This window comes from Panulirus ornatus, chromosome 23 (assembly GCF_036320965.1).
Source record: "Panulirus ornatus isolate Po-2019 chromosome 23, ASM3632096v1, whole genome shotgun sequence".
Taxonomy (NCBI): Eukaryota; Metazoa; Arthropoda; class Malacostraca; order Decapoda; family Palinuridae; genus Panulirus; species Panulirus ornatus.
In genome coordinates, this window is record NC_092246.1 from 21487503 (window position 1) to 21499186 (window position 11684).

Sequence of the window (11684 nt, forward strand, 5' to 3'; positions counted from 1 at the left end):
TTTTATCGAGAATGTAAGGCATGTGTACGTGTAGGAAGAGAGGAAAGTGATTGCTTCTCAGTGAATGTAGGTTTGCGGCAGGGGTGTGTGATGTCTCCATGGTTGTTTAAGTTGTTTATGGATGGGGTTGTTAGGGAGGTGAATGCAAGAGTTTTGGAAAGAGGGGCAAGTATGAAGTCTGTTGGGGATGAGAGAGCTTGGGAAGTGAGTCAGTTGTTGTTCACTGATGATACAGCGCTGGTGGCTGATTCATGTGAGAAACTGCAGAAGCTGGTGACTGAGTTTGGTAAAGTGTGTGAAAGAAGAAAGTTAAGAGTAAATGTGAATAAGAGCAAGGTTATTAGGTACAGTAGGGTTGAGGGTCAAGTCAATTGGGAGGTAAGTTTGAATGGAGAAAAACTGGAGGAAGTAAAGTGTTTTAGATATCTGGGAGTGGATCTGGCAGCGGATGGAACCATGGAAGCGGAAGTGGATCATAGGGTTGGGGAGGGGGTAAAATTCTGGGAGCCTTGAAGAATGTGTGGAAGTCGAGAACATTATCTCGGAAAGCAAAAATGGGTATGTTTGAAGGAATAGTGGTTCCAACAATGTTGTATGGTTGCGAGGCGTGGGCTATGGATAGAGTTGTGTGCAGGAGGATGGATGTGCTGGAAATGAGATGTTTGAGGACAATGTGTGGTGTGAGGTGGTTTGATCGAGTAAGTAACATAAGGGTAAGAGAGATGTGTGGAAATAAAAATAGCGTGGTTGAGAGAGCAGAAGAGGGTGTTTTGAAATGGTTTGGGCACATGGAGAGAATGAGTGAGGAAAGATTGACCAAGAGGATATATGTGTCGGAGGTGGAGGGAATGAGGAGAAGTAGGAGACCAAATTGGAGGTGGAAAGATGGAGTGAAAAAGATTTTGTGTGATCGGGGCCTGAACATGCAGGAGGGTGAAAGGAGGGCAAGGAATAGAGTGAATTGGATCGATGTGATATACTGGGGTTGACGTGCTGTCAGTGGATTGAATCAGGGCATGTGAAGCGTCTGGGGTAAACCATGGAAAGCTGTGTAGGTATGTATATTTGCATGTGTGGATGTATGTATATACATGTGTATGGGGGTGGGTTGGGCCATTTCTTTCGTCTGTTTCCTTGCGCTACTTCGCAAACGTGGGAGACAGCGACAAAGCAAAAAAAAAAAAAAAAATCTGGTATGGATCGGATATAGGAGGTATGTTATGGGCATGAATGCATTTTGCACGTGCATAGACATGTATTCATACTTATCATTCTAATTTTGAGACTTTTCCATTTGAACTCGGTAACTGTTGTTTCCATGAACGTTCTTATCAAACTTTAAAATGGCTTGAAGCTATGTAAACTTAGTTAGCTGATGTATCCTTTATTCTTCATTAGATATCTCTCAAACTTGAGGATTTCCCTTTTGCAAAGAACCAAACATAAAGTATCTATTGAAAGTCTGATTTTACCAATTAATTTACCTATCAGATTGAACATTTTATTTGTTAAATATGCAAGATTGTTTCACATGGTTTAAATGTAAAAGGTAATATGCAAGCAAATACTTTTAATTGAATTTAGAAACCAATCTTTGCTTTTGGATAGTAGTTAGTACAGTTAGCGAAGGGAAGCACAAGTCCATAGCACCCAGCGCAGTACAGTAAGTTTCTGTTATCTCTTTAATGATTTCCTCTCTAAACAATGCATTTGCTGATAGAAATGTACATTGCATTCCACAGTTTCCACAGAATGCACTTGCTGATAGAAATGTACATTGCATTCCACAGTTTCCATGGGTATCTTTTTTTAGAAAGTTCATGTTTTTCATGATGTATAATTTTTTTCAAAAGGTTTATGATGGGATATGGGTTGCGCCATTCTTTCATCTGTTTCCTTAAGCTACCTCGCTAATGCAGAAGACAGCGACTAAGTATAATAAACAAATAAATAGTTTTTCTTTATTTGTATTAATTGTCTCCTGCCTGATACTTTGCAGAAGCAGATGAAAAGGAGGCATCAGTAGCAGCTACTGAGGCAGCTGTCACTCAGACAGCACAAATAGTGATGGAAACAGTTTTAGAGAAACTACGGGCAGAGATCAACAGGCAGCATGCACAGTTCTCAGAGTTATCAAAGCAGCAGGTAGCAGAGGAAGTGAAGCTGCAGGTGGAAACTGCAGCAACAGTGTTAGGCCAGCAAGTGTCAGAACAGTTGCAGCATCAACTTCAGATCTCTAAGCAGCAGCTGCAGAAGAGCATTACTGATGTTATTAAAGATATTGTAGAAGAGTATGTGGCCTCAGCAGTCCCAGAGGCTGTGGCTACTGCTGTACCTGGAGCTGTTGCAGTTGCAGTTACTGATGCTATTATAACAGCAGTTCCAGATGCAGTGAATGGAGCTGTGATAGAGGTTGTCAATGCTGCTGTTGATAAAGCAGTTACTGCTTCTGTGTCTGATGCTGTTGCTGTTACTGTTCCTGACAAAGTAAATGCAGCTCTACCAAATGCAGTAGCTGATGCTGTATCCCAGGCTGTTGCAAATGCTGTACCTAAAGCTATAGCAGAAGCCCTGCCAGATGCTGTAAATACAGCTGTCCATGAGACTGTAACTACTGAAGTACAGGGTTTTGTAGCAGTTGCTGTGCCTGAGGTAGTTGCTTCAGTTTTACCATCTGCTGTGTCCATTGCAGTGAATGAGAGTGTATCGTCAGCTATTGCCGAAGCTCTCATGGAATTGAAAGTAAACAAGGCAGGTTATCAAATTTCAAAGGTAAGATCCTCAAAATTCTTGATGCTATATTAATCTTATTTATATATGTGAAAAAAAAGGGTAAGTGAATAAAGATTTTAAGATAATGGGCTTATCATTCTAGGAGGAGCAGAGTGGAGGGGAAGGAGTGGCAACGCTAGCAGGGTCCTCATCATCAACCATCAGTAATGATAGTGCAACTGTCTCTGCTACTGTAAACATTTCACACAGTAGCAATAATAATTCAGACTTCTTTGCTCCTGTGGAATTACCGTTTACTGCTGGACTGAATGAATCTGCTGTGATTCGCATTGTTAAAGAAGCCCTTATGAAATACGATGCAGACAAAACTGGCATGGTGGATCATGCTTTAGAAAGTGCTGGAGGAAATATAGTTTCTACACGATGCACAGAAAGTTATCAGGTAAACTCTTTTAACTTTTCATGCTTTTTGTATTGGCTATTACGTGCCCCTTTTTTGAGAGGTGGGTTTTCCCCCTCAATGGTGTGAAAAAGATTTTGAGTGACTGGGGCCTGACATACAGGAGGGTGAGAGGCATGCAAGGAATAGTGAATTGGAAGGATGTGGTATACTAGGGTTGACCTACTGTCTGTGGACTGAACCAGGGCATGTGAAACTTCTTGGGTTAATCATGGAAATGTTTGTGGGGCCTGGATTTGGATAGGGAGCTTTGGTTTTGCTGCATTACACATGACAGCTAGAGACTGTTACTGAATGTGGTCTTTTTGTCAGTTTGTACCTTTTTAATGTTTCACTGAAAGCCTTACCTCATTTGGTGCATCCCATGCATATGAAGTACTTATGACCTAAACCAACAGCATTTCTCTTTCTCCTGTCAATGAAATACTGCTGAAAAAATTTGCCTCAAACGGAATACAACCCAAAGCAGAAAACATTTCTGGAAAACTTACACTAGATTAATTCCAAAACAATTGCTCACCCTCTTTTCACTCCTCCAGGCATTTAAAATGCAATTAGAACCTGGCTCTGACAGCATAGCAGTTGTGCATGAAATACAGTCCAGGTACTCGCAGATACCTTCAGCCTCCTTTGGCTTCACAACAAAATTATTAATTAGAAATTTGCAAATATAGTACCCTTCCTGGAACCCTCCAAACTACTTCCTTTTATCACTGCTGTCATTAGTATCAAAACTCCTTGAAAAGCTCTCAGGTTATGTCTTCTGTATTTAGTTCCATTTTTGGGTTGAATTGAGATCAGTATTTTGTCTGTTCAGTCACATACATCTTATGCTTATGCCCAGTGTGGTAAAGTGATCAGTCTTCCATACCATATTAGTACATGTTAAGTATTCATTCTGCACCACAAATTGCTCTCATCAAATTAGACAAATGCCCCTATTCATCTTTTCACCAGTTTCTCCCCAAAAGAGTACCCTTTTGCATGTGATTAGTAATCATTTCTCTCATTTTCATCAGAATTACCCTTGGCCCTAACTTCTTTTTTTTCTATTATGAAACAGAATTTAACATTTTATCTAAACTTGATTGCTAAGATCAGTAACATTTTGTAATAATGGTAAAGAGAAGTTGTGATAAAGAAGTTGGTTTCATTGGTAATCCTCCAAACCTCATTTCAGGTTCACCAAGCAGAAGTCAGCATTTTAGGTTTTCCAATTTACCGTTATTCTACAAACAACCCCCGCACCATAATCCAGCCTGACAGGATGCCGGGCCAATGTTGGGCTTTTAAAGGATCCCAAGGATACATTGTAATTCAGCTTGCTGGTTTTGTTAAACCAACAGGATTCAGTCTTGAACATATCCCTAAATCTTTATCACCAACTGGAGAAATTGATTCCGCCCCACAAGACTTTGAAGTATGGGGACTGACATCTGAAAATGATGAAGGTGTTTATCTTGGGAGCTATAAATATGACGAAAATGGAGAGCCTCTTCAGTCTTTCATGATCAAGGAACAAAATACTAAATACTTTCCTCTGGTTGAGCTGAAAATAAACAGTAATCATGGTAATATGCAATACACTTGTCTGTACAGATTTAGAGTCCATGGCATCCGACATTTATAGAGTGGCAAGCATTGTGATCTCAGTCATTACTTTTTAAGTGATGAGACTCCTAAGTGCTATTAAGTTTTAGTGACAGGTGGCCTTAAATTTTGTAATCTCAGATGAAGATAAGTGGTATGCTACTTCATACAGGTGTTTGATGAAAAATATTCATTTTTACCTACTTTCAGAACAATGCAGAATAAAACTTATTTCCACTTAAATAAGTTATCTATATATGGGAATGTCATTGAAACTTATGAGGAGAGAGAATTATGGATGAAATTATTTTAATGTGTGCTTGTATTATGTATGTACATATAGAGTGTGAGTGTGTGTCATTGTCCAATTCTCGTGATAATGTAAATCTGTTGAGAATACATACGACATGAGTACCTGCAGATGTAATCCAAAGGGAGCAGTCCTTGGTGAATCTAAAGTTTGACTGGATTTTATCTTTAAATTACTTCGTGAATGAATCAACTTTTTTATATTGACCCATCCTCGATTTTAAATGCTCATTCATGGGTGAGGGAACTCTGTAAAAGATTAGATTAGCCAAATGAGCTAGTAAGTGAAATATCCAAATTCATATAGTTGTGGGCCTTTCATTAGGTATTGATTATGATGGCACATAAGTAAATTCTGGTGTGCATTTGGAGTTACAATTGCACTTTTGATTCATTCATGTTTATTTTTCACTTAGAAACAAGTAGTGGTGCTATATACAGCCTTCTGAATAATTCCAGAATGGCTTTGACAGCCATTCTCAAACTGGTGGTCCAACGTCCAACTTTACTCATTTGATTTAAAAATCAAAAAATTGGTAAGTTATATATAATTTTGGTGAAGGTTGTTCCGTGGGTTGTAGAGCTACATTTTCACGTTGCCAAAGGTTGCTCGTCATTGTGCCATTTACGTCACACTATTTGCCTGTTTTAGAGGCTTGAATAAGTTGTAGTTTTTCTTCTCATTAAAGTAAATTTAATAGCCCAAAGATATGTAGATAGGAAAATCCTTTAAGTTTTGTTTTTATTGAGGTACAAAGAGATTCAGTGAATGTTTGTATGTAGATATATGTACTTATTTTGTACAGATCCTGAACATAATTTTATGGAAACAACTTTTGTACATTTTATGAAAAGACAAAGAATTAGAATATATATGACTGGGGAAATAGCTGTGTATGCACATACTTGGCTGTAGCCAGGCCTGCCTTTTTTTTCTCATGCTTTCAGGGTATGATTTTTTGCTAGTCTTTTCATCAGCAAGAAGAAACTAATAAAAATTAACCTTTAATTTGTTAATGATTTTTTCCTTTCAGCAATTTTTTTTAGCATGTTATTCTGTTGATCACTTCAAAAGTATTTTGTGATTAAGAGAATATTGAACTTTGGTATCTTCTTGTATAAAAATTTCAGCATCAGAAGCTTAAAGATTTTTAGATTCTGTACCTGTGTTGATTTTCTTATTTGCATATTGAAGTGTATTGTGGTAGGGAGGATTCAAGCAGGAACCTGCAATTTACAGAACTAATTAAATAGCACATTTCTTTAAGGTAGGGGAGCTTCTCAGTGGATGAAGGCAAGACTGGAAGATGACTACATGCAGTTTCTGACATGACTCTGCTCCTATCTGGTGGGGCAGGTTACTGTTGTTTGCAGAGGTAAATGCACTACTCTTGTTGGGAAGGGTGGGTCTAAAGTATGCTGGGGATAGGAGGTCCAGATGGTGTCATTTGCTGTTTACAGATGACATGGCTCTTGGGGCAGACTACAAGTGAGAAACTACATTAATGGAATATTGATGGTGGAACTTGAAATTATCTGCCACATGTTAACAGCTATAATAATCAGCAATAATGTAAATGGGAATGGAGTTACAAAAGAAAGTAAAATAAAGAGCTAATATCCTCAAATTATCTTTATTACTGTGGCTAACTGGGATTTTAAGTACACCAAATACTTTGGTGAAAATTTTGCTTATGAAGCTCCTGCCAACTTTGAATGAAATAAGAGGACCCAACCCTTCCTGTAAATGTATATAATCATGTGCTTAATGAAATGGGGTACAAGCATAAAACTAAAGACGTTCTGTCTAGAAGGAGTACAAATATCTGAACCAAAATGTATTTGTGATGTAACCTATTTATGAAGAGTACTATACACCATATCAAAATACTTCATACCCCACAATGGCTAGTATAAGGCAATGACCTATGCACTAGCCCTGTCTTTTGAGAAAATGGTTGGAACAATTGTTTGAAATAGTAGGTTGGAACATTACGCAAAAGCTTACATTCTCTTGTACAATATGGAGCCCAATAATCTGACCATGTTGGGACCTGTTACGTGAAGAGAAGGGTGAATATGCTGGGAATGAAATGTTTGTGGACAATATGTGGTGAGAGGTGGTTTGAGCGAGGAGAAGTGGGAGACCAGATTGGGGGTGGAGGGATGGAGTGAAGGAGATTTTGAGCGATCGGGGCCTGAACATGCAGGAGGGTGAGGGGCAGGCAGGGAATGGAGCGAGTTGGATTGATGTGGTGTACCGGGGTCGACGTGCTGTCGGTGGATTGAATCAGGTCGTGTGAAGCGTCTGGGGTGGGCCACGGAAAGTTGTGTGGGGCCTGGATGTGGAAAGGGAGCTGTGGTTTTGGGCATTATTGCATGACAGCTGGAGACTGAGTGTGAACGAATGGGGCCTTTGTTGTCTTTTCCTGGTGCTGCCTCGCACACATGAATGGGGAGGGGGATGTTATTCCATGTGTGGCGAGGTGGCGATGGGAATAAATAGGGGCAGACAGTGTGAATTGTGTACATGTGTATATGTCTGTGTGTGTATAAATATGTATGTTGAGATGTATAGGTATTGTATATTTGCGTGTGTGGACGTGTATATATATACATGTGTATGGGGGTGGATTGGGCCATTTCTTTCGTCTGTTTCCTTGCGCTACCTCACAAACGCGGGAGACAGCGACAAAGCAAAATAAAAATCTTTTTTTTTTATTTTGCTTTGTCGCTGTCTCCCACGTTTGCGAGGTAGCGCAAGGAAACAGACGAAAGAAATGGCCCAACCCACCCCCATACACAATGAACACACACACATATGCCCACACACAGAAATATACATACCTATACATCTCAATGTACACATATATATACACACACAGACACATACATATATACCCATGCACACAATTCACACTGTCTGCCCCTATTCATTCCCATCACCACCTCGCCACACATGGAATACCATCCCCCTCCCCCCTCCTGTGTGCGAGGTAGCACTAGGAAAAGACAACAAAGGTCCCATTCGTTCACACTCAGTCTCCAGCTGTCACGCAATAATGCCCGAAACCACAGCTCCCTTTCCACATCCAGACCCCACACAACTTTCCATGGTTTACCCCAGACGCTTCACATGCCCTGATTCAATCCACTGACAGCACGTCAACCCCGGTATACCACATCGATCCAATTCACTCTATTCCTTGCCCTCCTTTCACCCTCCTGCATGTTCAGGCCCCGATCACACAAAATCTTTTTCACTCCATCTTTCCACCTCCAATTTGGTCTCCCACTTCTCCTCGTTCCCTCCACCTCCGACACATATATCCTCTTGGTCAATCTTTCCTCACTCATTCTCTTCATGTGCCCAAACCATTTCAAAACACCCTCTTCTACTCTCTCAACCATGCTCTTTTATTTCCACACATTGTCCTCAAACATCTCATTTCCAGCACATCCACCCTCCTGTGCACAACTCTATCCATAGCCCACGCCTCGCAACCATACAACATTGTTGGAACCACTATTCCTTCAAACATACCCATTTTTGCTTTCCGAGATAATGTTCTAGACTTCCACACATTCTTCAAGGCTCCCAGGATTTTCGCCCCCTCCCCCACCCTATGATTCACTTCCGCTTCCATGGTTCCATCCGCTGCCAGATCCACTCCTAGATATCTAAAACACTTTACTTCCTCCAGTTTTTCTCCATTCAAACTTACCTCCCAATTGACTTGACCCTCAACCCTACTGTACCTAATTACCTTGCTCTTATTCACATTTACTCTTAACTTTCTTCTTTCACATACTTTACCAAACTCAGTCACCAGCTTCTGCAGTTTCTCACATGAATCAGCCACCAGCACTGTATCATCAGTGAACAACAACTGACTCATTTCCCAAGCTCTCTCATCTACAACAGACTTCATACTTGCCCCTCTTTCCAAAACTCTTGCATTCACCTCCCTAACAACCCCATCCATAAACAAATTAAACAACCATGGAGACATCACACACCCCTGCCGCAAACCTACATTCACTGAGAACCAATCACTTTCCTCTCTTCCTACACGTACACATGCCTTACATCCTCGATAAAAACTTTTCACTGCTTCTAACAACTTGCTTGTGGCATGAGAAGAGTGGGAGGTGGTTTGATTAGAAAGGGTAGTGAGTGGTGGGATGAAGAAGTAAGATTATTAGTGAAAGAGAAGAGAGAGGCATTTGGACGATTTTTGCAGGGAAAAAATGCAACTGAGTGGGAGATGTATAAAAGAAAGAGACAGGAGGTCAAGAGAAAGGTGCAAGAGGTGAAAAAAGGGCAAATGAGAGTTGGGCTGAGAGAGTATCATTAAATTTTAGGGAGAATAAAAAGATGTTCTGGAAGGAGGTAAATAAAGTGCGTAAGACAAGGGAGCAAATGGGAACTTCAGTGAAGGGCGCAAATGGGGAGGTGATAACAAGTAGTGGTGATGTGAGAAGGAGATGGAGTGAGTATTTTGAAGGATTTTTGAATGTGTTTGATGATAGAGTGGCAGATATAGGGTGTTTTGGTCGAGGTGGTGTGCAAAGTGAGAGGGTTAGGGAAAATGATTTGGTAAACAGAGAAGAGGTAGTAAAAGCTTTGCGGAAGATGAAAGCCGGCAAGGCAGCAGGTTTGGATGGTATTGCAGTGGAATTTATTAAAAAAGGGGGTGACTGTATTATTGACTGGTTGGTAAGGTTATTTAATGTATGTATGACTCATGGTGAGGTGCCTGAGGATTGGCTGAATGCGTGCATAGTGCCATTGTACAAAGGCAAAGGGGATAAGAGTGAGTGCTCAAATTACAGAGGTATAAGTTTGTTGAGTATTCCTGGTAAATTATATGGGAGGGTATTGATTGAGAGGGTGAAGGCATGTACAGAGCATCAGATTGGGGAAGAGCAGTGTGGTTTCAGAAGTGGTAGAGGATGTGTGGATCAGGTGTTTGCTTTGAAAAATGTATGTGAGAAATACTTAGAAAAGCAAATGGATTTGTGTGTAGCATTTATGGATCTGGAGAAGGCATATGATAGAGTTGATAGAGATGCTCTGTGGAAGGTATAAAGAATATATGGTGTGGGAGGCAAGTTGTTAGAAGCAGTGAAAAGTTTTTATCGAGGATGTAAGGCATGTGTACGTGTAGGAAGAGAGGAAAGTGATTGGTTCTCAGTGAATGTAATTTTGCGGCAGGGGTGTGTGATGTCTCCATGGTTGTTTAATTTGTTTATGGATGGGGTTGCAAGGGAGGTGAATGCAAGAGTTTTGGAAAGAGGGGCAAGTATGAAGTCTGTTGGGGATGAGAGAGCTTGGGAAGTGAGTCAGTTGTTGTTCACTGATGATACAGTGCTGGTGGCTGATTTATGTGAGAAACTGCAGAAGCTGGTGACTGAGTTTGGTAAAGTGTGTGAAAGAAGAAAGTTAAGAGTAAATGTGAATAAGAGCAAGGTTATTAGGTACAGTAGGGTTGAGGGTCAAGTCAATTGGGAGGTAAGTTTGAATGGAGAAAAACTGGAGGAAGTAAAGTGTTTTAGATATCTGGGAGTGGATCTGGCAGCGGATGGAAGCGGAAGTGGATCATAGGGTGGGGGAGGGGGCGAAAATCCTGGGAGCCTTGAAGAATGTGTGGAAGTCGAGAACATTATCTCGGAAAGCAAAAATGGGTATGTTTGAAGGAATAGTGGTTCCAACAATGTTGTATGGTTGCGAGGCGTGGGCTATGGATAGAGTTGTGCCCAGGAGGATGGATGTGCTGGAAATGAGATGTTTGAGGACAATGTGTGGTGTGAGGTGGTTTGATCGAGTAAGTAACGTAAGGGTAAGAGAGATGTGTGGAAATAAAAAGAGCGTGGTTGAGAGAGCAGAAGAGGGTGTTTTGAAATGGTTTGGGCACATGGAGAGAATGAGTGAGGAAAGATTGACCAAGAGGATATATGTGTCGGAGGTGGAGGGAACGAGGAGAAGTGGGAGACCAAATTGGAGGTGGAAAGATGGAGTGAAAAAGATTTTGTGTGATCGGGGCCTGAACATGCAGGAGGGCAAGGAATAAAGTGAATTGGATCAATGTGGTATACCGGGGTTGACGTGCTGTCAGTGGATTGAATCAGGGCATGTGAAGCGTCTGGGGTAAACCATGGAAAGCTGTGTAGGTATGTATATTTGCGTGTGTGGACTTATGTATATACATGTGTATGGGGGTGGGTTGGGCCATTTCTTTCGTCTTTCTTTGCGCTACCTCGCAAACGTGGGAGACAGCGACAAAGCAAAAAAAAAAAAAAAAAAAAAAAAAAAAAAAAAAAAAAAAAAACCATATATTTTTCTATTATTATATTTGTACATAATTGCTGTTTCCTGCATCAGTGAGGTAGCGCCAGGAAACAGATGAAGAATGGCCCATCCACTCACATAAATGCCCACATACATATCAAAATATACATACACATATGCACATTACATACACTCACATGTACATATTCATGCTTGCTTGCCTTCATCCATACCTGTCGCCACCCTGCCCCACAGGAAAATAACATCGCCATCCCCTGCTTCAGCGAAGTAGCACCAAGA

General features: G+C 40.8%; 1 protein-coding gene across 12 annotated transcripts in view; it reads left to right on the forward strand.

The window, feature by feature from the left end:
- The window catches only part of LOC139756880 (uncharacterized), a 127304-nt gene extending 121203 nt beyond the window's left edge, over positions 1-6101 (forward strand). For 10 of the 12 annotated variants that reach the window (XM_071676741.1, XM_071676744.1, XM_071676742.1 and 7 more), the window contains 3 exons: positions 2000-2772; positions 2876-3175; positions 4374-6101. In XM_071676741.1, coding sequence (XP_071532842.1) covers positions 2000-2772; positions 2876-3175; positions 4374-4823 — 1523 coding nt within the window. In that variant the 3' untranslated portion in view covers positions 4824-6101. The remainder of the gene's footprint in view (positions 1-1999; positions 2773-2875; positions 3176-4373) is intronic. The other 2 variants (XM_071676743.1, XM_071676745.1) reach the window with 1 other exon arrangement.
- Positions 6102-11684: the final 5583 nt, after the last annotated feature.